The following is a 27,029-nucleotide window of genomic DNA, read 5'->3' as shown; positions in this document are numbered from 1 at the left end:
CTATGTACTGTACATTTGTATAATATATTTATGAACTAAATAAATAAATTACAATAATGTGTATACAAATGTAAAAGTGTATACCGTTTTGTATATGCCGTAGCCAGTAGCTTGTGTATTAGGGTGGTACTTCAAATATTATTCATTGCGTCATCATAGTACAATTTCTTACCTTAGAATGTTTCAAGGTAAAGAACAGGAATAAGCAGAGGCCTGGAAACATAAACCAATGTAGCTTAAAAGAATCAACAAGAGCTCTCAAAGAAGGAGATAATGAAGAGGTATGTTCAGGCTGGTCACAGGTATAGCCAAAGGATAAACTTGACAGACTTGTAATGTCAATGTGAGCTCGGAGCTAATATGGCCTCAGAGCTGACAGGCAAAGTGCTGTCTATCCACAATGCTGGTCAATGCCTTAACAAAGAATCAGATAACCACAGTTATTTAGTTTTATGGTTATTAGAAAAATATAGTAAAAATATGTAATGAAATGACAGTAATCCCACAACAAAGTCATCACATTTTCTAAATAAATAAATAAAGGTTCAATATGTTTCTAATTCTATCACCCTCACCAGCTGGAAGAACACACATTCTGAAAGATACGTGTTCATATGGAAAGCCTCAGAACATAAGACCGTTTTCATCAACTTTTTTTTTAATAGCAAAAAATAGGGCTGCCTGCTACTCACTCTTAGATCTACTTTGTTAATCTGGTATTTATTATTATTACCATTATTATTATTGTTGTTGTTGTTGTTGTTGTTGTTGTTGAAATGTTTAGTAAATTTGCCCAAGATAAACATGATGTGCCGCTGAAGAACACATTAGTGTTACGACTTAAGACAGACACAGTAACTTGTGTTATTTCTGGGTCATTTTTGCTGTAGTTACAGCTCTGTCTCTAAAATCTCTTCTCTCATCAAATGGGATGTTTTGTATGTTGAGTTTGTACATAGTACAGATAACCATTCAATTCAAAAATTGATGAGTTGCAATTCATTTGATGAATTACTTCAACCCAAATAACAATGTATACTTAATTTTTGTTACATTATGAACAATCTTTCAGCAGCCATTTTGGCCAAAAGAGTTGGCATGAGGGAGGAAGACTTTGCGAGTCATATACAGCAGTGACAGAGCAAATGTCTAGTCCAGCCTGAAGTAACAGCAGAGCCTTTTTAATATCTGTGCACTCCTTTCTTTTTAAGAATTTAAAATATGTTTAGTAAGTTTAGCTAGCTTTTTTGTTTGGGATTATGATATTAATATTATTTTAATTTCAATATGAATAAAAAAACATAATAATACAACCTTGTCCTTCAGAATCAAAGTAGTTTCTTCGTGAACACTGGAATTGTCTCTCATCTAAGAAAGAACGAGACAAAAATGGTGATCAGAAGTGAACACTTCTTTGGCTACACCTCGTTTAGCCTATAGGCCCAAAGCAGCTTAACATAGCCAAGATAAACCTTCCTAGGCTATTGTCATTATGCGCACCACTGACACTAGTTTGTCGTAGCGGTAAATGTTGAGAAACGCATTGTATTCTGTTCTAGTGGAAACAGCATCACATGTGTTGGATAGGCCCAGTAGCCTATCAGAGAGCCTAACACAAGTACGCATGGGTTCATCAACAAGCTCACGTGAGCACAGGACAGGTGCGTCACCTGCGCATCCTCCTCAAGTGCTATGATAGAGCTCTCCAAAACAAATGCGGCTAATGTGTGCGTGCAAGAGCATGGAGCGCACGCCTCATGGCATGTCGCACAGTCTTTGGCACTGTTTGAAGTTTGTGGTAACGGCTTAAGTAACAGACAATTAGCCTAAAGATTCAGCTATGCCCTATGCTCCCAACTAAAGCGATGAAGGTCTGCGCTAGCTCACACGGGGCTACATTACACAACTTGCTCCGGCGCTCTCACCTACCTGCGCATGAAGAGCTGTCTGCTGACAGGCTGCAGAAGAAAAAACTTTCACATCATTTAGGCAGCCTCGGAAATGTTTTGTCTTGAGCCCGTAGCTCCCAAGCGGTGGCACGGCAGAGGAAAAGCCCAATCCTCTGGTTTATCCGGAGGCTTTGTTAGGAAAGAACAACGACATGTTTAACTCCATCTCCAATTTTGTATCAATTTCAGACAGACTCCAGACAGTCTCCTAACGGTTACGTGCTTGCTTGCCTTGCGCGTGCACGGCCGATGGCGCGAGAAGCAGGGAGAGTTTCTGACTGACAAAGCGATGAGCCAATGGAGACGAAGACGGAGGCTGAGCTCCATGGAGAATGGTGCAGAGGGTAACCCCCGCCCACCCTCCTCTGCAGACGTCTATTGACGGTGCCCTGAATAAAAGCGTCTGACTTAAGCAGTTGCACTGAGATGTGGGTCACTGACTCCAAGTTATTCTCAAAAGGCAGAGACTTTTCTAGTCCAAAATTTTAGTAGGTAGGTAGCCATTTTCTTCTTCGTTCTTTACAGGCCTGGATAAGGCCTACTGCCTCTATAGAGTAATGCAGGAGTGTATTAGAATTAGGTTTAAAGATGTCTCTGATTTTGCTGATTCTTTCAGTGCATCATAATTTTGATTTAACCTTTTATTTCAGTATTATCATATCCGTATAGCCTCATCACCGCATCTTAACTCCCTTGTATTTCTGATGGATGCCTGGAAATGACACCAAAACAAATTGTTCTTTTCAAAACCACTCTCAAGTTACTTTATACAAGTCTAGACAATATGTACAGAAGAGTCTGGTGTAAAGAAACCTCCATCCTTCGGCTGGAAAATAAGTCTTGTCTCTTTCAGCTTTGCACCCTTTAATTTGCATTGTTATGGAAAACCGCTGGATTTGGATAGGGCACACAATCATTGAGGTCACCATAATAGAGTGTGACAGCTTCTCCTTTCACATCTATTTGGAGGTAAAATTTAAATTCCTGGGAAAGTGATTTTTGTCTGCATTATATTTCAGAAACAGCTGTCATTGTCATTGCGCAGACTGCAAGTAGGCTGATGGCAGAATCATTAAAAAAAACATAAGTTAAATAGTTAAATTTGTGGGTTAATAATGTTAAATATAGGCTTTACAGTATGGTTATTACAAACAAAATATTGAATTTACTACAGCCTGGTGGACTGCCTCAGTTCACTTGAGTATTCAGATATTGACCTTATGGTCTGACAAAATAGCTTCTTCCTCACTGCGGGATCCTGTAATGAGCCAATACAATGAGGCTTCAGTTGGCTGCTCACACTCTTTGGTGTCCCTTGGGGCCTTTGTTGACGTTTGTCAGCCCAGGAGGAATTTGGAAACACCCAAAGTAATAATAAAATATACCAAATACCAATCCAAACAAGGATGGGAAAGAAGTAGACTGAATGAACTGAGTCTTAATAATTCCAGTCATATTCCATTCATATTTATCATATGACCAATAATCCCCATCTAAAATGTGTGCAGCACTGTATAGATAAATCACAGGTCACAAGGGTTTTTTTGTTTGTTTTTCTGAGCATGCGGGCTGACAACAGTAGGCTTAGTCTAACGCACAATTAGGCTATATAGAATAGTCTCCATTTTCAAAAATTAGCACCATGCCATACTAATTACCAAGTCAAAACAAAGTATTATGTCTTTTAATGTCAGATGTACTCAAAATGTCACAAATGTTCTCAAATACAAAGGGATGTCATATCATGCAGTATGAAAAAACAAGAAATAAAACAAAAAAATGCATTTAGAGTGGCAGAAACCATGGGAAGCACAAATCAAATGTGTTTCTTTGCATTTTTGCCTCATTTTGTTATAAAGTTGTTGTTTTTTTCTCCCATTGTTGCTACGTTAGTGAACAGCTAGCTTATTGGTTAGTAGCAGGGCGAGATAAAGGACACTTTCTCTTGCCCCAGTTGTTAATCAACAATTAATCACCACTTATGAAGTCAGAAACAGCTTATTCATAAAGCAGTGTCCCAGCTATTTACCTCGTCTGGTTTTCTACTACAGTTTACTTGCTTTTTTTTTTTTTTTTTTTAATTGAGCAAACTATATATTATGAAGTGTTTCATGAATCACCATTGACACTGAATCAGATTTTACCAGAGAATTCCAAATGTTTGCTAGATTTAACAGTGCAATAACGGCAAACCCTCACTACCCAACTATTATGGAGTAAATATGATATGCCAGTAACAAACCTTCCCAGTTGTCTTATTGACATAGGCGTAGTTTATTTCTGTATTTTCCTGAAAACCTTGAAGAAAGACTTAGGCAAATATGCTTTGAGGCTAAGGATTTTTAACTTATGTGTTTATTAGCCAGCTCTTCCAGTCAAAATCTCAAAAACAGTGCTTCACAGTAGGCTACATGTTTGCACAGATCTGGATGGTGACAATGAGAAAAGTGATGATAGAGACAGATATAAGTTAAAAGATTATTTCAGTGGTAGGATGATGGCCTGGTGTGTCTAGAATGATATCTCTGTATTAAAAACTGTGATGCCAATGCTAATGTTACAAAAAAAAAAATAAAAAAAAATGCATGTGCAGCAGTCGAATAGATAGCCAGGGCACTCTGTAGTATGAAAAATTCTTCATTACAGCACTGACAGCCAATGTGTTCGAAGATAATGTGTCTTTGGCCACATCCTAGCACAGCACCTGTAGATTACTCTTTTGACCCACTGATGCACTCACTTTTTTCACTGATGTCCCTCTGTGTTTGTTATAGAGGGGGATAAGTATTGGAGTGTGTAAGGAAGTGGGATGAAGGACCTGCAATAGCGCTCCTTCCTACAATGATGTGGTGGATGAGAGCTGTGTCAATGATGTCTACCCGTTTGTCTGAGAGATATTTTTTAGTAGGCAATAAAATTTGTGTCAGTTGAGCAATGAAGGGATATATTTGGGCCTCATGACATAGTTTAGAGGATTTAGTTAAAAAAAGAAATATGAAACAGTTTATAATTTACAGGCATAGTAACACAATTATTAACCTAATACTGGCTACAAATGAGATCATTAGTTTGAAAGCTTAAAAAATGCTGATAGAGATGAATTAGCCAAAACAATATTAAAAAGAGTCGTGTAACTGTGGAACAACTTCAGGTGCAGATGCTAGTGAATACATCAAATACACTGTAGACCTATCGCAATAATTACTATAGGTGTTTTATTGTTTAATAATAATAGTAATAATAATAATAATAAGAAGAAACATTATGTTCTTCATTCAGAATTTAGCTTTAGAGCTATTGTGTTAGTGGTATTAAGTAGTTTCAATTTCCCAGTTTATTATAACATTTTCTGTAGTATTTTGTACTGTGAAAATTGCTATCACGACAGATCCACACACTGAAGGGTCATCATAGTTTTGAGTGAGTGACGGGTGTTTTTTTTTCCTCGTAATAATTGCAAATTTTATTTGATGTGCTTTTTAAGGTTTTATGAAACTGCCAATAAAATTCAATATGATTTTTGTCAGCTGGGACTAATGACTTTTAATCTGCAAGGCAAATTACCAGCAATAAGAAAAAAATACAAAATGCTAACATGTACACCCATTGTAACTTGTTTTTATTTTCAACTTAATATGTCCCTCACAATGTTTATTTTTGTTGTTTATCCTTTATTAATATCCTTTATATAAATGCAGCTATGTAGGGCAGGCTATAGTTTTTGTTCCATCCTTTACATTGGCATCATATGCTAATTTTCACCTGCCCTACATTATAAAATGTTCATGTCAGTGAACAACCTGTAGCCTACAAACTAAATCACAGACTGCAGATCTCAGCACTGCCAAACCCCATTCCAACAGTATAAAACACCACTGTGTTGTAATGCACTACCTACCTCACATTTAGTTTAGTGGTATACTATTAAAATCATGAATCCACAATCTTACTCCTGACCTGGCCGTGGTTTGTTATGAGGGCCAACCCTAACGCTCCAGCCTCCACGGTGCACGGTGCGTTTATGGGTGCGCTCATGGGTGCAGTAGACCAGAGGGGGAGCTGCTTTTCCACCCATAATGCATCACCACAGCTCTGCCATGTTTGTGCTTCTGTGGATAGACTTTGTTGTTATCGCGCAGAGGAAGCTATTCCGTTTGTTTGGATGTATCATGTCAAAATATTAAACGTTGAATGAACTCTCCAAATTTGTAGTCAGCTCCAAGTGAGACTTGCATCGCACCATGTCAGTCAACGACGCAGGTAAGAGAATGCGCCAAGCTTTAAGTCGACGGCGGCTGCGGTTAGGCTGGGCTAGCGTGGGTGCTAGCTCCGAGCCGCTGCTGCTCAAACCAGTGTAAAACATTTGTTTTCGGAAGTTGGCACAGTTCTCTTTCTGAGGACACACATTCGAAAACACAATGGCGAGAATGTACATGTGTATAATATGCGCTACAGTGCGAGTGCGTGGTGTCGCTGCAAAGGCCTGTTAGCTAATGCTAACTATGATGCTAAGTAGCCAGCTGTGGTTGTGCGGACTGTGCATATTTTTGTCATCACTGTAGCCTGATTACACTTAACGTAACGTTAGTAGCTTCATAATCATTCATACTGTGTGTTCAGAGATTGCGTTGTTTGAGAATGTAAACATTTACGTAATTTGAATTAATTTGCACATTGTAAATCCATACTTTGTAATGGCGATGGGCTTTGTTAGATTACCTCGTAAAAGGCTAAAGACACAACAAGGCTTACAGTAGTCTGATCTGGTATACGGACATAAACGGTATGGTTGTTAAGTGTTTGACAGGTGTCACCAGTTCAATTGTCTGCAGTACATTTGATACAGTATTTTGCATTGTCTCTTGTGAGTTACGAGATTTTAATGCTCATTTATATGTACTTGAAATACTCATTAAAGATGCATTATGTTATAACTTTTTCTGGTGGAGGGTGCGCCACCTGCTTGTCTCCAAGAAGACGCGATTGCTTCGCTGGACATATTCAGAATCATCAGAATCAGAAGACTTTTATTGCCATAGTCTGTGAACACAGTTCACAAACTAGGAACTTGATTCGGTGAAAAAGTGCAACATAAACACACTGAATAAATACAAATAAAATACATTCATTATAAATATCATATATATATAATTATATATATTATCAAATAAATACATTCCACAGTAATATGGCGTTAAACTCGTCTATCTCCAGACAAGCAGGTGGCGCTACAAGGCCAAGTTACAGGTAAAGCCATCTTTCAATTTCTTTGCGTTGGAGCAGATCGGTATCGTCTAAAAGAATTTCCATTTTCTTAACCCTTTGAGGACTGAGCACATTATAGACCAGTATAGCTCGCCTAGACTTTTATTATTTTTTTAGCCATAAGAATCATGTTAAAGGAAGTATTAGAAGGTACTGCATTTTTTCACACAACTACCTCTATTTTACATATCCGTCTGTATTTTTTCTTTGACGCATTGAATAAGTGACTGGGAAAATCCCAGTGGCACCTGTGCCCTCATTCGTCATCTTCGAGGGACAACAGGGGCATCTTTGAGATGCCATTTAAATTTACATGATGGCACAATTGGTTGCAGAGTTACGGTAATGGAAAGTCCGCAACCACGCTCTATTGGTGACGATAGCATCCGCCTCCATAGGGTTAAGTGAATTGAATCGACCAGTTTGAGGGGTCCGAAGTGCACCTTGGGGATACTAGCTTCCAATAGCCTCATTTCCATTGGTTCACTTTGGAGTGGATCAGAACTGCCCGCAAGTGTCTCCACTAGGGCTGGGCAATTAATTGAAATGATTGAGAGATTGTGAATCAGTCATATCTAATCGTATGGTTGGTTTTTGAATCGAGACGTCCACAGCCAATCCTGTTGCATGTGTTTTGGAGCAGAGTACAGACTTTGGAGTAAGACATTTGAATGTTTTTTTGTGTTAAATTGCATAGACTAAAAAGCCTATATTTATATTAATGAAATCAATATGAAAAACAATTATGACTTTGAAGAGACTGAATAAAACCAAATTGAAAATAAAGCTCAATCAATATGAGGGAAAAAATTGTGTTACATTTTTTTCACCCATATCACCCAGCCCTATTCTCCACTGTCTAAAGTGAACCATACCGCCCTGATAGAGGGGTCCAAAGCTGACCCTTGGGGGTACTACCTCCCAGACCCAGAGGGGGCCAATGTAATATGGTTCCCAAATCCTTAGGCATGCAGTGGTTAAAACAAACAAGATGTTTGGACAAGTGAGTGCACACTTGGGCAAAAACAAGACATCAAAAAGCAGATATAAACAGAAAGTAATTTTTCACCAAATGCCCACTTGATCTTGTAATATAACATTAGTTGCCACTGTCAGAAGTACGGTGGTTTATCACATTTCCAAGTCATAAAGCATCTCACATCAGCCAAAAACTATCTATTATATACAGACATGAAAATGTGGCATACAGATGCAGAGAAATCAAGTAAATGCAGAAAAAGATGACCAAAAAAGTACTTTCTTGTTAAAAATCTATAATTACTATAATTATCATTATTATTTAATTTTGATTTAATAATTTCAATTGAAACCTTGTTAAGATTGCATTTTTTTGAGCTGTCTCAAAAACCTCTGTTTTTGTCTGTAATTGAATAATTTCATGATGGAGGAAAGAGGGGGGACCAGAAAACTTTCAAAATGCTCATACTACTGGTAAAATGTCCATTGAAAACAAATGTTTCATTTTGTTTTTGTTTAATTTGAAATACTTGTGCAGTGTTTTATGAAATGTACATGATTTTGTTTGTTTGACAGAGTTTGACTTTGATGAGTATGACAAACCAGGTGCTGAGCGCTCACGCAGACGAAGAGGTGAAGATGATGATATTGAAAGGTATGGCTTCAGTTCTAACAGAAGTACAACAAAACTATATGGCCATTAACTGTGTAACAGAAATCCTGATCTGGCGCAAAGAAAATCATAAATGCATTTTTTGGCATACTTTGTTGTGCACAGATTTATGGAAACAAAGAACTATTGTCAAGGGAAAAGTAAAACAAGTAGTCTACAGTGGTTATGTCACCTGAGATGGGTATACATGAATGGAAATGGATCTCAGACTATCCCTTCTTGGTTATTTACATTATTTGTGACAAGATAGGGGTATATTATGAGCTAAAATAATCTATTCATATTGAAATATGACTGAAGTGTGTGAGAAGTCAATGCTTTTTCCACAGAAATGGTGAAATAAATGAGAAGGAGAACTATCCTCTGCCATAGTATTGATACTGTGGCATTATAACTTACAACTGGTTATTGTTCCATCCCTAATTAGAATATTGGTCTCTTGTCATTGTTAGACCTGTCACGATAACAAAATTTGAGGTGTGATATATTGCTGCAGAAAATACTGACGATATATGATAACTTTGAAACAAATTTATGCCACTGACACAGCAGGATTATGCCCCCAAAACTTGATGAGTCATCGAAGTTTGAACCCTCCACAGCTCAAACCCAATCGTAGTATAGAAAAATAACCAAAAATTTCTCACTGGCACAAAGTAAAAGTCCCTACAATAAATATTAACCTCCAAAAATTATTGTTCCATCTACCATATTGAATGATAAACTTGATATAGTAATTATCGTGACCTAAGCATTGCGTTGGGTGTGGTTAAAATGTGCATTGCATAATAATGAACAGTTGTTTGTTTACAAAAAATATAACGCTCATAATGAAGTGACTCTGTTTCAGTGATTTGGAGGAGGAATTGCTTGGTGATGATGGATGGACATCAAGTAAAAAGGTATGTGTAGTGTACCCATAATTTGTGATTTCCTCTAAACTCCCATTCTGTTTGCACTGTTGTTATTGTGGAAAGAGTGTTGAAAATGTGGTGAAACGGGGGAGATCAGTGGCAGGTGGCTCCTCCACAGGGGCAAATGTTGATGTGGACCAGGAGGAAGTACACTGGACAAAAAAAGAGCTTTGTTGACCTGCCCAGATTGCCTTCACCACATGGGAATTAGATTTCCATTGGGTTTGGAGGTGCACCCTGCCCCCACACCGTGCACTGATTGAGCACAAGTTTACAAATGGAAGTATGTTAACATGTACTGTGCAAAGCTACAATATTCTTTGTCATTTTTTCAGCCATCTGAAATGTCCGATGAGGAGCTTAATGATGACCTTTTGCAAAGTGATGATGAAGACCAAAATATCAGGTACAGTGAACATGATTTAAATAGTGTTAAACTTGACTTCAGTTTAAGGTGGTGGGTGTTTGATTTGATTTAATATTTCATAAACATTACCCATCTAGTTAATATGTTCAAATCAGTGATTTACTGACAAGATATGAAGTTTCTGTTTAGACTTTGAGCATTGGTTCTCAAGGTGATTATCCACTTGGAAAGAAGAATAAGCTACACCTCACTTGGGGCTTCCAGTGACTAAAAAAACAGGTGGAAATGAACCTATAACTCCGTTCTCCAGCACCTGCAGCCAATCATTAATTAGTGCTAATGCAGGTTTCCACTAGTTGTAACTCTGAAAGTTCTGAACCTTCACATTTCAGTCGCAAAGCGACATGGTTTGTCTATATAGACAAGAGAATGTATACCTAAAACTTGTGTATATGTTCTCAAAATGCAGCTTAACCTCCTAAGACCCGAGCTCTTGCATGGCATGCTTTATTAATTACTCTTTGTTTTTACATTCATCAGGTCCCAGTCAGCCCAAATAACAAAGAATTATCTTTTTACATTATGTAGTTTCTGAGAAAAAATATGTCCACATATGAGGACTTTTGTTCTATGTTATAATCATTTTGATAGAACATATTCAAAATTGAAATTTTTTTGCATTGTTGCTCTTCTTTTATGCTGTTTTTCTTCTAAAAAATTGCATTGTGGCCTAGACAACCCAAAATGCTGTCCACACATGTGGACGCCAGGTCCTAGGAGGTTAAGGCAACCCCAGCTAAGTTGGGAGTGTGGTACCATTTTTAAAAGTAAGCATTTAAGCTACATGCTCTTGAAAAGGGTGTAAGTAAATAATAAGTAAAAGTGTAGTTGTTTATTTGAGTGGTCAGGGTTTGACTGTAAATGCCCCCTGCAGCATGGGCACATCCTATGGCCAGCAGGAGGAAGAGGACTACACAGATGACATGGTGACCCTGGGCGCTCCGGGCTATGAGGGCGAAGCAGAGTATACTGAGGACTACAGCCAGGACCACAATGCAGACCAAATGGACTACAGTGGAGAGCCAGCCGAAGGGGATGATGGCTACCAGGATGAAGTGTTAGACCTCGAAATCAATGAGCCTCTAGACGGGGAATTTCAAGTGAGTGCTCATCTTGGCTTTCTTGTATTGGATGTCTGCTCCTGCACACACAAACACACGTCGTCCCCTTCCCCTTTCTGTCCATCTCCTTTGTATCCAAAAGATAATGTCACCTCTCTTGTCTCGCTGAGAGGACAGCAAGCATTGAAAATCTATTCAGTAGAAGGAGATGTAGGTTGGCATTTTGGGCTAGGGAAGGATTAGATTCATTATCACTCCCTGCCACTTAATTTCTCCATCTTGCTGACAAAGTTTATGTTGACAGCTTCTTTGCCATAAAGTGTCGCCTCCACAGCGCTGTGCCTTTTGTGACCTTGGCTCTGTATCATTGGGGGAGTGGGAGCTGCTTTATGTGGGAGATGTGCTGCCAATCGAAGGAGGTTAATGTGGGGGGCTTTTATCTGCGGCTTTAGACTGGATCTGATAAAGTCTTGTGCAGGTGAAAAGATTATTGACCTTCCTGAGGACACTCCATGCAGTTTTCTAATGATTGATGTGAGTTTCCCTTTATTTGTCTCTTTCCTCTCAACCCGACCAAGAGGATCAGAGATAAGGGCAGATCCATGTGCAAATGTTGGGTACAGGCCTTTTAGTGGGACGCTGTTTGGCACCTGACAAAGATGTATTGGGCTGCCTCCTTTTTTCCAAATAAAGACAGGTGTTGAATAAGGGAGTGACCTTCGTGCACGTTACAACAACGCATTTCATTGAAGCTACAGGACAGTCTGCAGTTTAAATGTGCAAGACTTATTCACATAAATGATTATAAGGTCAGTAGGATGACCCAGTCTTGACATTTTCTCAGTCGGGTTTTCATTTACTACAACAGAACAGTTTAAAGGATTAGGCTGCTGTGTTCCCTGGGGACGTCCTGTCCATCCAGCGGCTTTTCTCCTGTGCTTTCATAGACAGCGCTTTGGCAGGTTAATGAAGCACAGCATCAAACACTGGGGTGCGACCCACACTCTGACCTTAACTATGCAACAATTTACAGTTTATTATTTGTGCATCTTTCATCACTGTGTAGCTGCAGTGGCAGATTTTGTGTAATTAACAACATGAACAAATTTCATATTCTGTAAAATTATTTGTGAATCCACAATTGCATCTGATGTTTTTGGCATGGTGGGGTGAATTTTCACCGTGGCTACTAGTGAAAGGGTGATCTGCATCGAGTTAGTCAATGATATTTTCACCATCACTGAACCGGGAAGAAGTGTTTTTATCTGCTTGCATTTCTGTATATCATGTCAAACATTTACATCTCATTGAATTTCAAATGCTGTCAGGAATAGTAATGAAGCCTTTGCTCCCACTGTTATGGTAATTTGTGTACGGGGTGCCTCCCCAAAATCCTTCTCATAACGTTGTAATGTTTTCTTTTTGGGATTTATTAATTTATACAAATTAAATATACAATATTATTTTTGCACTGTTCAAAACTGTTTTTTATTTCTGGATTACTCAAGGGGAATTTATGGCATATAAACACAGGGATGTGTCAAGATTATTTGGTTTATCAATAATCGTGATTATTAAGGTCATACTTGCAAAGTCCCAAATCTTAATATTGTGACCATTTTAGAAGTAAAGTTGATTGTAGATTGAATTGACATTTCTTAAACAGTACATCTAACCGAGGGGCTTTTTGATTTTAAGAATCTGGAGGAATAGTAGTGGTGGTTTTCACGGTGTCAGTAATTGTGAATAATTGAGTTTTTGACATGTTTCCATCTCTCCAAGTAGCGTTATGTCATTTATTGCAGTACATGTCATTTGTATTAAGTTTGTTTTCCGCTTACCGTATTTTCTGGATTATAAGTCACACTTTTTTTCCATAGTTTAGCCAGGGGTGCGACTTACACTCAGATGCGACTTACATGTGAAATTATTAAAATATATCATTTCACATCTACACTATTGTCACACTGACAACCGCATGAGGACATTCTAGGCTTTAGTACCAGTATAACAGCCACGCGGAAGTGGGGCTTCATCTACTTCTGTTCAGAAGCGACACCAAGGATGAAGAATTCATTGGATTTAACAATTTGGAGTGAGATCAAGAGTAAACTTGTTAGTTAAGACACATATTACAGACACATATTAATTTCACTGTCTATGGTTCATGTTGCTGAATAAATATTAATGTGTTATGTTAGCGTGCTTTACTGCTATTCAGCCTGTTCTTCATTTTATTGTTATTATTATAACTTCCATTTAAAGATAAATTGTCTGTTTTTGGTCTCGTATTTTGTGAAATTTTCCCAAAAAATGCTTATAGTCCTTTGTGACTTGCATGTTTTTTTTTCTTCATTATTATGCGTTTTTTTTTTTTTGGCTGGTGACTTATACTCCGGAGCGACTTATAGTCTGGAAAATATGGTAGATAATATTAATAATGATGATGATATTATTATTAACAGTAATACAAAAAATAAAACCAATTTATTATCTTATTAAGGATGATGAGTACACAACATCATATAACAAAAAAACATTGGATGAGCACCATGACCAAGTCTCAAAAGTCCCAGAAGAAGAGGAGTTTGTAGAGGATGAGGTGTCTTCCACTGCTGAGAGCTCACAGGTAATGACACTTGAAAGTAAAGCAAAAATGTGCAAAAGGTCCCCAAGAATTCTTTTGCTGCTGAGTTGCTGCCACAAGCTTTTCCTAATTGTCTGTCTTATGCTGTCCTTAGGTTGAAAGTGAAGCTGTACTGGAAGAAGAATCTCGAGAGGAGTCTGAAGAGGAGGATGAGGAGGATGAAGAATCTGGGCGTTTGAGGTTCAAGTCCTGAGAGAAAGGAAGGTGTGGTGGTGCGCTTGGCTGATGCCGGAAGAAAACGCAGGCAACATTCCTGAAACCCTCGGTATGTAAATCTTTTTTAAATTCATATAATATTTTACTTTGTCACATAGTATTATATTTACTCACATTTTCTGTGCACATTTTCACTTTTCTTTCAGAACTGTCGGAAAAGGCCAAAGCTGATCTAAAAGAATTTGAGGAACAAGAAGAGAAAAAAAGGCAAAGCCGTTATGGCAGAGGGAGAGGAGGAAGAGGAGGCCGAGGACGAGGGGGTATGTTGGGATACGGGCCACCGGACATGAGAGGAAACAGAAGAAGAATGAATGAGCCCAGATACCATTTTATGGGCAACATGAACATGCAGGTAAACTTTAAGCAAAATCCAATCCTGTATATAATAACCTTGACCTGTATATGTATGTATGTAAATATGTATATATGCATGTGTGTGTGTATATATGTATACATGTATATATGTGCGTGTATGTGTTTTCATTCTCCCCATCTCTTTTATTTTTTTTAATTAACACCAGGGATCCAGATTGCCCCCCCATCAGCAGCACCACTCCCGCCCACGAGGACCTCCTCCCTTCTCAGAGCCAGGGCGCCCGCTGGTCCAGCAGCCCCTCCAGCCGCTCATGCCTCCACACATGGCTCATCGCTCTCCACCAATGCACTCCCAAATGGAGCCACCACCTCGAATGATGAGCCCGTCTCCTCCTGGCTTTCCCCAGCACTCCCACCACAACCTCCCCTCCCCAGCCAAAAACATCCACATTAACCCTCATTTTAGAGGCCCCTCGACACCTGTGCAAGGTAGGCTCACTAGAATATGCCATTATGGCATTTCATTAAAAAATGCATGTAAAAACATTATATTTTTCTGTGACTGGTTAGTAGGACTGTATTTACCAGTGTGGAATGGTCTTTCTGGCTTTTCCCCTCCCCCTCTCTCATTGCAGTGCCCTTGATGCCTCCTGCTCAGAGCCAGCCTAGACCTGCTGTGGGTCCTCCGAGGTTCCCTGTGAGTAGCAGCTGCTCCTCTACCCCCCTCACTCTCGCTCCTCCTTCACACATTTAACATCCTTTTATACAAGGGCAATATCATTGGCGCAATTAGACGGCCCACCCAAGCCAAATTCTCAAAGTACATTTCTAAACATTGATACATGTCTGGCTGCACCGCTGTAAATGTGTGATAGGGGCTTTAGGCAATATACTTGTGGAGGTCAGGGAAGCAGTGGCACGACTCGGTTAACAACTTTTCATGGATGGGCTGAGGTTCAGACTGTCGAGCCTGGCACATAATAGAATTGTGAAAGCAGAATATACTGGCCATAAAATTCACTTTCCACAAGTTTGTGTCCCAGAGGCGTGTAGTCTAAATGGTGAATTTAAGAAACATGAGGGTCTGCAGAGGTGGTGTGAGCTTTATGCCTTGTGCTCTATTTTTCTAAGCCAAGTTTATGAAAGAAACTGGTTAGTGATATTTTATTTTACTTGCAAAGAATGAAGTAGAAGAACTGCCATACAATAATGATCCACTAATAACTAATATGGTTATGTAACCACCCCTTTCTTCAAAATGAAGCCCAGACATTAGCCTGTAGTGACAGACCAAATCTAAAGAAAATATTTTATTCCTTTTTTCATGAAACATGCAAATGAACTGACCATCCGTCATTATTCAGTTAAGTTTTACTGTAAAATATATGTTCTAGATATGCTCTGTAGAGGTACAATACAGTGTTATCCATACAGCGGGCCATGATGGCTACTTGCACCACTACGCTGATGAACAGCATAATGTCAGATTCTCCAGCTGTCAGTCGTGTTTAGTGTGTGGTTGCCAAGGACACCATTTGAAATGCAGGTGACTTTCCAACCGGCAACATCCCATTTACCACTGGGCACCTGATTACTAGTGATTATCATACATTATCATCCCATCACAGTTAATTGTTAAAGGGCTGGCCTAATGGGGGTCATAGCCTGAAGTATACTGCATAATTTTTTTGCCTGTGAAGCCTGCTTTTTTAAATATTAATCTCTGTATTTTTAATAACTGAAATTATACTGTTTGACCCACATGACTCTATATTGTTACATTTGGATAAATATTACCAAATTAACATTTAGATGATAAGATTTATTTGATAGAGGTCTATTATTCAAATACAATGTTTGAACTGTCTCTTTTTTGTCTTATTAGTATGTTATCATTTGAATAGTGAGAAGTGCCCTTGCCCCTTTTTCAGCCTGCAGCCTGTTTATGGAGGATTAGATGGCGGATGAGTAGTGCTATTTGATAGGTATTAGACACCAGAGTCCCTTTGTGCCTACCTGCTCATTTGACCTTTTAAAACCGAATGACAGTGGCTTAATAACAATCCTGTGTCTCTCTAAGCTCTGTTGATTAACTTTCTATTAAGCAAGTTTTGATGTGCCTCTACCTTTTCTTTAATGCCTCTTCTCTCTAAATACCAGCACGCTGCAGTGGAATAAAGATGGATTAAGGCGTGATAGCATCTTAAGTAATTTACAATAGGCTTGGAGGAGACAAGAAGCCCATTTGTGGAAGTGCCACATGTTGAATAGCAGGTTAATTTTTCATCAGACATGTTTAAAATAAAAAGGTAATGCGTATGAAAGGGATTTGAGTCCAATGAAGGATTAAGAGTTATCTTGCTTTCCTTGAAAGACGCATGCAGGTACTAGCACCTAAAGAGTAAAACGCTGTGGAAGATGTGAACCCCCTAAATCAAATATGAGATCTCCTTCTGCCGTCTCATATACCTGCACCTTGTTCGAGGCATAACTTCAAGAGTCCATTTTACATTCCCTTCATTTCTTTTATATTATTATGCTAATGTACAACTCTGTGTCTTTTTAATGACCATTGCGCTTCTGTTGCCCACTACAATGCTTCCTGCAGTTGGCACATTTCTCTTTTTATTTTCTTAATTTCTTTGAGGTTCTTTTGCTCCTTGTGTGACAAATAATTCATGAACAGTTTGTTTGTTTTTCCAGGGACAAGGTGATTTCCAGCAGCACAGTTTTGGTGCACCCCAGCGGCCTCCTCCTCACATGGAACCCTACAGGAGTCAGCCACCTCTGGGGCCACAGGACCGAGAGCCCCTCTTTATGGGAGGCAAGTCCTGCTTACATGGCTTGACAAGACAAGCAAGCCTTTCTTAGCATATTTAACTCTATTTGACATTTCCTCTGGCATTATACCTACAGGGTATGCTGCTAGCCTTCTGGTGCTGCTCTATTAGCAATGCTCATGTTAAATGCATGTGTCTATATGAGAGACTGAATAAGCCCTAAAAGTTGCATTTCAAACACCGCTTCAGATTTGAAAACTGTTTTTTTCTTGGCTTTGTCATGGCACTTCGAAGCCCGAAAATAGATTTAACCACACGTTTTGTCTTGTACAGAACATGCAGACTCTGCACCTTTTCCGGGGCAGCCCATGTTTGAGCACCATGGCCCCAGCCCTCTGATGAACCCTAACCTCCACCCGCCTCAGCTGCCTGGTCCAGGGCACATGGGCTTTGGCCCACCAGGACCAGCCTTTAACCAGCCAGGCCATGGCCCACTCGGACTGTTCCAGAGGGAGCCCCCTAGACCTGGCCTCCCTGCTAACCATGTACAAGGAATGATGGGCCTGACCCAAGGAGGCCCCCCCAACCAGCCCAGACAATTCATGGGCCCTCGTCAACCGTTTGGACAGCCACGCAACCATTTTAACCTCCAAGTCCCATATAGGATGCAGGTACGACTAAGAGTAAGTGGGTTTTTAAAATACATGATTGATGTTGAATTTCCATTGTTTGGCTACTTCTAACATTTGATGCAAACAGAGGCAGAGTAGCATACCTTTTTAATTTTTAGCTCAAATACATCTCATATGAAAAGAGACATGGACAATAGCTCCCTCTAGTGTTTGCACAGCCAAAACTATGTTATAGTTGTTTATGAAAATGCACAAACCAATCATTGTCACACATGCTTTGTTGGAAATGGACAAAATTAATCTTGTGCCTATTCCATCAGCCTCCTCATCCTCAGGACTTAGGCCATCCTCCGCATGCAGCACATGCACAGCAGCACCATCATCAGCAACCTCCAAATGAGCCTCGTCCCATGATGCACTCTGGCCAGAACTCCTTCCATCCACAGCAGGCGCACGGTAGCCCCAGGCAGTCCACTCCCCGCTCCCAGAACCCCCAGCTGCGCAATATGGCAAACAGGCAAAGAATGGTGAGTCGTTCAATTATAAATCAATGCCTTCTCTACATAAATCCATATGTGTACTAAAACTGGAAATGTGGAGCAGCCTGTTGCTCATTAAAAACACATAAATATATTGGTACTGTATCTTGTAAAATGACTAACTTGACTTTTCACCTTTGTTTAGACTACCCCGACTCCTAAACAAGTGCAGAATCTACCACAGCGGAACAGCAATCTTCGAGAGGTCCCAGTGGCTTCTGGCAACACAAACATGAACAGTACATGCCCTGCTACAGCTGCTAATGCTAACCCCACCGCCAGAGCAGCAGTGGGGCTGCGCCTGGGCCAGAACTCTCAACCATTGAACAGTGGCAGGGGCCGAGGACAAGCTTCTGCCCGTGCCAGGGGTGCGTCACAGCCCGGAGGTCCATGTCGGACCCAAGTCCACCAGGAATCCAACACTCACCCTGACACAGGGACACAGGTGAACTTTTCACATCTTCTATTTCTGTTCTACCTGTGTCAGATCAATAGAAATTTGTTTGTATTTGTATTTTTGACTCAATAACAGGCCATATTTTGGAGGCAGCTAAGCCTCTCCTGCTAAAACACAAAACCAAATCCTGAATAGTTTGAGTTGATAATGAAAAAAAAATACAGATGTGGTGTAACTTTAGACAAACTAACCTCTTGGGTTTGTTTTGTGCCATAGAACGTTGAGGAAGATGAGGAAACGCGACAGTACCGTCTGAAGATCGAGGAGCAGAAGCGCTTGCGTGAGGAGATCTTAAAGAGAAAGGAGATGAGGCGACAAATGCAAGCTGGAGTCCGAAAGAAGGAACTACTGGACCGACTTAATTCAAATCCTCAAAGTCAGAACCAAGGGACAGCTCCTCCTCCTCAGAATCCCCCCTCACAACCACATCCACCAGTACAACAGCCTCCTCAGCAAAAACCCATGCCACCGAGGCAACAGCCAACCAATCAGGGAGCCCCATTCTCTTCTAACGGCTCCTCCAAAACCCCTAAGGCCAATCCTCCTGTCTGGACACGGGGGCCTATGGTAATGGGCACAAACCAGCACCCACAGACTGGCATCAGCTCAGAGCAGCTACAGACTCCTCCGGTGGTGCTGCAGCAAAGAAGGAGCGCTGCCCCTCAGAACCCAGTGAGAGCAGCTCCATCCTCAGTGCAGCCGTCAGCCCCACGGCCAGGAGCCAAACGCACAGTGATGCAGCGAGCCGCCACCACCACTGAGGCGGTCCCCGTTCCTCAGAAAGTCCGACTCATCAAACTTTCAGGAGTTGTAAGCAGTTCTCTCTCTTATTGAACAAGTGGTTTTGTTTTTTCAATCTGACATTTATTTGATCTTTTACCACTCATTTTGCCTTCATAACAAATGGCACTTTTGAAATCAAGATAGTTTCAAATGCCAGTCAGCCACTACCATTTCCTATTTGGTATCTATCTAAAAGATGTGTAACCTATGGGAATGACACTCTGATGTCTGTGTCTTTTTGGTGAAATTGATTTGTTAAGGAGATCTTGCCTTAAGCTTTGAGGACTGATATTTAAGCCATATGCCTTATACCCTTACCAGACTGAACGGCTGTAGGCATTTTAGAAGGCCATGTGACATTTATCTGTGAAGCAGAGGACACCTCATCACTTCTCTTAAAGGTTGATATCCTCTTTTAAGGGCAGGAGATATTGTTATACCCTGTCCAGAGCACCACCATCAGACATGACATCTAGTAGTAGTTTAGACACTACTTGAAATTGGTAAATGAGATTTGATGGTGTTTTAAATACTCCTCCTGTCTTTCATATTGTACAGGTAAAGGTCTAGTCTGACTCAATATTGTATTACCAGTCTTTTTATATGCCATTTGATTCAGCTTTAGTGAAATACTTGAAGTAGTACACACTATTTGAAAGCCACTATGTTGACAGGATTTTGCAGCGGCTTTTGTTCCTCTGTTGTCTTGTTGTCTTTGACAAAAGCCTGATATTTTTATCTTATTGTTCTTATACTGAAATATCTATAGTAAGACTCTTTCCAAAGTGAAGCCAAATATCAAGCCAATCCAGATAGTTTGTAATGAAGCTTTTTTTCTCTGGGAGGGGCAAGTGTAATACCTGTTCACCAGAGTTACCATGTTGAAGGATTTGGATAGCTTAGAAACCCTGATAAGAGGCAAATGATATTTTCAGTGTGGATAATACAAAGCAGTGCGAGACACAAAAGCTGCCGGGGGAGGAGTTGGGGGATGGGGGACACATGGAGCTGCTGTCGCTCCGGTGTAATGCAGCTTAGCATGTGATGGGCACAATCAGCCTGCTGATTTCTATAGGAGGGATTAATCCATTTGCTCTCAGCTGGGACAGGCCGCAGATATGGCCTCCTTTCTTCCCTCTATCGATCTGTCACATCTCTCAGCAGAGTTGGGCCACAGACGACCTTCAATTTCTTCCACATGTCACAGACCGAAGCTGTGACTCTATTTGATAATGAGACCATCACCTTGTTGGGCTGATCTTTATTCTCCACACTCTGACACACGGGAATTCAGCTGCAGCACACTAGATTTCGGCCTGATTTGTTCATCGTGATTTTTTTTTTTTCCACTGTTGTCTGTTAAGTGGGCATGGTTTGTGGTGTCTGTACACACAAGGTTCACTTTTGAATGACTGGTTTTAATCATTTTCAGGGTGAAAAGGGTTCAGCAATCACAGGTGTCCCCTTGAAGGAAGAAGGCATCCAGTCAGTGTCTTCACACAACTTGGGCATGCAGCGAAAGGTCACCGTGGCAACACTTCAGCAGCAGGGATCAAATGTACCACAGCAGCAGAACCGGGTATGTCGACTGTCCATGTCCACTATCCAACATCATCAGTCCAATAGTGGCATAACCCAGACTAAGCAAACATGTGGGGAGTGCCTCTCACAGTGAGGTCCAGAGCTGCACTTTTGTACCGCGTAACTTTGCCTGTTGTATGCTCTGACCTGGTCCTGCGAGTGCATGTTTTTTTTTGTCTACAAGGCAAAGAAAAGGATTAAAACATCTGCCATCTCAGAAGAGTCTCAGTGCTCTCACCTACTACTACTTTAAAGGCACTGATTATTCTGTACTGTAATGTGTTTAATACAGGGATATATTTTGTGGTGGCTTTTAAAATCTCTGCATGTTGTGGTAGAACCACTGCCCTGGCAAAAAGCAGACGTCCTGAATGAGACTCTGAGGGAATAAGACGGCACAGTTAACCAGCTGCAGGACTATTGACGGGCTCAAAATGGTGTAACACAGGGGCCTACAGCAGGTCCCTGGCTCATGTGCACTATGTGCCCCTGTCACTGCCAGGCTGCTTGCTGACACTGACAGGTCCAGGCAGTTTCCATGTCTGCTCCCCGCTCCACAGCACTCACATACTACTCCTCCTCTCCAACACCTTCTCATCTTCGTCTCCAGCTCAAGAAGAAAGCCCTCACTCACAACCATAAATGAAGATATGCCACATGTGTTTGACAGTGATGTGTAGTCGTCTGATGAGTCAATCATGCCAGAGTTTGACACTGAGATAACAGCAGATTCACAAAGACATTGTAAACACACTAAGGCTTGCCTCTGTCATTAACCGCTCTTCGCTTCTCTTGTGTGTGACTTGTGCAGGTGGTGGTATCAGGCCGGGGCAGAGGTCGAGGACAGATCAGTGTGGGACGTCCCCTGCCCACCAGGCAGAGCCAAAAAGCAGCAGAGAAAGGGCCATCCACTGTATCTATAGAGGGCCTCTCCTCCTCTACAACTGAACTGCAGCTCAAGAATTTGCTCAAATCCATTGGTCCCATCGAGGTAAGGCCAGCTAGGCTTACACATACACCATTGGAAGCTTGTGTTGTATTCATTATAGGCAGGGCAGCGCAATTTAAAATTCCTGTGTGATGCAATAGTGCCCTCTTCTGCCTATGATTGGTAGAGAAGGCAGAAGCACGTGTTTACCACCCTCACTCCCTCTTGTGGATGGCAAGTGAATTGTTGCTAATTGTATTTTTCTATTGCAGATGTTCAAAATGATTCCTCAGCACAGAAAAGCAATTGCAAAATTTTCCAGTCCCCAGCACGCTGCCAGTTTTCAGACCAGCTTTCATAGGTAATCAATATTTCATATTCCCTTTTTTATATGTATTTTAGATTGGTGTTAATGGTGTTTGACTACCCATTAGCCTGAAACGCAGTTTGGTTTTCTATAGTTAATTTGAAATTTAATGATACAGTGATTGGAGGAGGTAATGATTCAAATTACCACACAGGCACATGATTGATTTGTCCCACATTGATGTGTCGCTGATCGATGGATGAGAAGCACTTTGACAAGGCCCTGCCTCCACTTGCCTCAAGACAGAGCCATCCGTACAAAGACAGAAGGAAGGAGAGGGAGGGAGAGAGACCTGTGCTTTATTCAGCCTCTGCACAACACATGAGATACTTTGGGATAAGGAGAAACGTGTGTGTATGTGTGTGTATATCCCTCTGAGACTGTGCCCACTACAAGCACTGCTCAGACACTGGACAGCAGTCTCCTTTGTAATCACTCATGTTTGCTTATTGCATAGTAATGGACACTAAATAAGACATCATGTGGGATAATGGGTGCTCCCCCTGCACTGGTAATAAACATGTGAAACTCCACTGTTGCACTGAGTTGGGTTTAGGCACACGTTAGTAGAGTAGGACTTGTTTGAGTCTTTTCTTAGTGCTGACATCTTTCTGACAGTAGGTGGCACTGCCTCGTCACTTGTGGGCTCTTTCATGTCTAGATAGCGTGGAGTTAGTGTGTGGATGGCACCACCTAGTGGAAAATAAGACTGGTCGCTGTAAAAAGGATTATTAATTGGTGAAGACGTTTCTGTGTTGATGATGCTTGCTTGACTGACATAACGTACTATCTAAAGTTGTTCATTTTTGTAGGGACAGTTGGTTCTATTTCCATGTTTTAACTGTTACAGTGGCGCTGTAGACAATGTCTGCTATTTTAGTTGGCTGTTGGATTATGGCGTCTTTGCAGGAGAAGGAGTTAATGGTTGTGAGCTTCGGGATAATCGGATTATTTTATGGTTGGCTATTTAATAATTGCTTTTGCTTTAATTAGTGCAGGGCAGCGTTTCACATTGTCCACATTGAGACAGTATTGGTTATTCTATATGTTGCCATTATTGTAAATGAGCTTTAATAGGGTAGGTTGGCAAGTGTTCTTTTAGTCATTTTGAGTTTTTATTTTCAAACTCAGCTGTATTTTCAGCTTCCATTACTTTGCGGATGCTGCTTCAGTGTTCAGCACACTACAGTGTATGAAGTTTTACACACAAGTGTATCAACTGAGAAATTGAACAAAGATGCATATTTTAATTCTGTTATAATGGTAAAATGATGTCTTCAAGTTTATTAATATAGAGATCAGAGACTATCTTCAAGGCAATTATTCATTAAAATTTAGCAGACTGAGGGGGCAGCCATTATCCCTTTTTATTAATCATTTTCATAAGTAAACCAGATTATATTTTGTTTTTTGAACTGCTGTAGTATCAGGTTAACTTTTTATGTAAAGATGTGTTCAGATATACCCATAATAACATTTCTGGGGCACAATTTGTTGAAATTCTAAAGTTGAAGGGAAATAAAAACATGGCCAGTATACCATTATATAGGTATATGAAGCCAGTTCCATCTTGGTCAAATATGTCTGCTGTGTTGTCTTGTCAACTGCTCCTGCAGCCACCGTTGCAATCCACACTTGCGTTTTTTGAATTTTGATTCTTAGACAACCTGGTATTTGTGACTATTCCTATGGTTTGAACAAATCTGACAAACTTAAATTTTAACAATCTGCCAAATTTTAATTGTCAACAAAAATATTAGTTGGCTTCTCAATGGAAATGCTACTCTGTTGTTCCAAAACTGGTGTTTTTCCTGCACCACAACCTGTGCCATTATTTTGTCTTACATTGGTCAGTGTCAAATTTTGACTTATGGCCTTTTGACTTTTTAAAAATTAGCATGCACAACTATTTTACCTGTTAAAGGTCATAACATTTTCCTTAGCACAGTTCTAACCCGTTTTGGAACGACTGTCTTTGGCTTCAAATCCTCGATACACTTGGATTCCAGACGTGTTTCTCATTGTACTTGTTTTTATATGTTGTACACTTTTGTTCCAACTTATTTTGTGTTTTATTACTTTTATTTTGATTTGCTCTGGTCTTCACATTTTTGTACTTTTGAAGTATCAATATTTTAATGCTGTGCATTGTTAGTTGGTGGGTACTGATAAATCCTATGGATTTAAAGGTACCGGTTTCCTGATATAATATATAAAGACATCTGAGGTCTCATTTATAAGCCATGTACAAAAATCTTGTGAATGTGACTTTTCACATTAAGTGTTCAAGTAGAAATGGTCCACAAACTGAAGCCTGCATCTGTGGTCTTAAGTGACAAGACAGAGGGATATCTGAGCTCAGAGAGGACATTTTCATATCACTGAGCCAGTTTGAAGAATGCGTTTTGTCCAAACATTCACTTTTAGTCCAAAGTTTTATAAATGAGATCCCTGGTCTTGTAATATCAAAACAGATTCAAATTGAAATCTCTTTGTATCTTATACTAAGACCTATGTTTTTACTTTACACGTTTTTTTTTTTTTAATTCACACTGTGCCTAAACTTGCTATATGCTGACGACTCTCATAATACCCAGTATAATTTGACCAAACATCAACTTCTAATCAAAGTCTTTTTGTCAACAGGTCCCCTGTGAGGAAGACTGCTGTTGCAATAACCTCCTCTCATTTCCTGTAGGTCTCATGGTCCGGAGCAGCTTTTGACCTTTTTTATTGAAAACCAAATGCACTTGCATACATGCAAACATGTTAACATGTTACTTAATATTTAAACATGTTTGCGGACATGTAGGGGGGTGTTCTTTTTATAGTGAAATGGTGACTGGATATATTAAGAGCATTTAATGGTCTTTAATGCCTTCATATAGCACTTCTGGATTTAACTATTGGCTGCATTGTATGCATGTGTGCATTTGTGTTGGGCTTATTTGTAATGTCTGAAAGAGAATTCTGATCACTACAGGCCACACCGGACAACAGAGATTCTACTTTTCTCAATCTGAACCACCTCTCAGATCCTTTTTCCTCTTTTTTTTCACTAATGAATCTAGGCATTTTGCAGCGGCGAACCTTGGAGTCTTGCAGCAGAACTTAACCATTATTTCACTGCTCAGTTGAGAGCCACATTTCCTTTTGAGGGTGCTGTTTTGTTTAATCTTTGCTGCACCCTGACACTTTTGTATTAAGCAGGAGGCCTACCTGGATTTCCATTGTTTGTTAGTTGCCAGAGAGCTGGACACCCTCCATCCACTGGGCTATCGGGTCACAGGGCAGGCCTGTAGCACTGGGCTTTCACTGCCTTCCCTACTTCTGACTTTAAACTGGGGTTGGATTCACACTAAAAGGCATTGCTTCATCTCTTTTCTGTTTCACCAAGAAAGGATATACTGCTCAAAATGATAATCCAACCTGGAGTGTAAATGAACCAGCTGACAAGCTTTTCGGTCATGTGAGCGCTGTAATGTAAAGTTTTATGTTTTGAATGCTGAAATAAATGAAACATTTGTTGTAACCTGTACAGTTTCTGCTAACAGTTTTTAAATGGCACTGTTTATAAAGGCATCTAAGTCTGTTTCAACACAAGAACTGATATATGATGCAGTTCATAATAAAGTTCAATATAATGAAAAGTTTGGAAGGCTCCGAGTGATTACTTATTACCAAACCTATTCTTGTGCTGTGCCTGTAGGGAGACGTGGCCAGTCTGCCAGTCTTTGAAGTGTGCTATGCTGACGTTTGTTCCAACTCTCCTAGAAACAAAGTAGTGTTTTCCCCGAATGCCAGACGGTTCGTGTTTGCAAATGTCAACATTTGTAAAGCGGTTGTTGAGCTGCAGCAGACTGGGCCCCATGGGGATTAGCGCTGCTCTGTTTACCTGCTCGGAGGAATGCTGCGCAGCGCGGACGCTTTTGTATCTGACACAGACCCAAGGTCAGAGCGCCGCCAGAGATGGGCCGCTTTGTCCCTCCACAAGTTTCCACCTCTCTCAGTATCAACAACTCCACAATGTGGGCGACTGAAGCACGGAGCAGGAATGCCTGCTCATGTTGTGCAACAGTGTTCACAAAAACGTGTGAGCGGACCCTCTCACCTCAGCAGACTACTGATGGGATGGCTCTCATCTTTCTATCATGTTCAATATAACAACTTTTTCAACTAATCCCAAACAGACCCCGTTTAGCTCATTAAGGTTTCGCTATATTATATTATGAAGCCTAATTATTCAAGTTTCGTACATCATAAAAAGGCCTGGCCTTTTAAGTGTCTACTGCAGTAATCTTAATACTAAAATGACTGTAGCATCGCCATCCTATTTCTCTACAGTAGTGCTAGTGGCCTACTTAACCACTGGATGTCGCACTTGTGCAGCGGATCTACAAATGCTCTATTGAGGGGAAAAAAACTGATTTCTTGTTTTCTCATGCGCTTTGAATCGTGTGGAATGGGTGGATTGTGAGGCCCGTGGTTCGTTGACGTAATGATGGGATTGGGAATAA

General features: G+C 40.4%; 1 protein-coding gene across 1 annotated transcript; it reads left to right on the top strand.

The window, feature by feature from the left end:
- The first annotated feature begins 6,040 nt into the window (after positions 1–6,040).
- rbm33a (RNA binding motif protein 33a) lies at positions 6,041–26,160 on the top strand. The gene is given in 21 exon segments (XM_055229930.1): positions 6,041–6,209; positions 8,769–8,847; positions 9,716–9,767; positions 10,115–10,185; positions 11,081–11,306; positions 13,771–13,896; positions 14,009–14,104; positions 14,106–14,159; positions 14,161–14,179; positions 14,277–14,482; positions 14,652–14,934; positions 15,081–15,142; positions 17,149–17,269; positions 17,559–17,896; positions 18,178–18,384; positions 18,542–18,841; positions 19,070–19,663; positions 21,069–21,215; positions 22,029–22,208; positions 22,418–22,506; positions 22,667–26,160. Coding segments are annotated over 21 exon segments (3,318 nt in total). The 5' UTR covers positions 6,041–6,190; the 3' UTR covers positions 22,716–26,160.
- Positions 26,161–27,029: the final 869 nt, after the last annotated feature.

Source organism: Periophthalmus magnuspinnatus, chromosome 20 (assembly GCF_009829125.3).
Source record: "Periophthalmus magnuspinnatus isolate fPerMag1 chromosome 20, fPerMag1.2.pri, whole genome shotgun sequence".
Taxonomy (NCBI): domain Eukaryota; kingdom Metazoa; phylum Chordata; class Actinopteri; order Gobiiformes; family Gobiidae; genus Periophthalmus; species Periophthalmus magnuspinnatus.
This window is presented reverse-complemented; position numbering and strand designations above follow the sequence as displayed.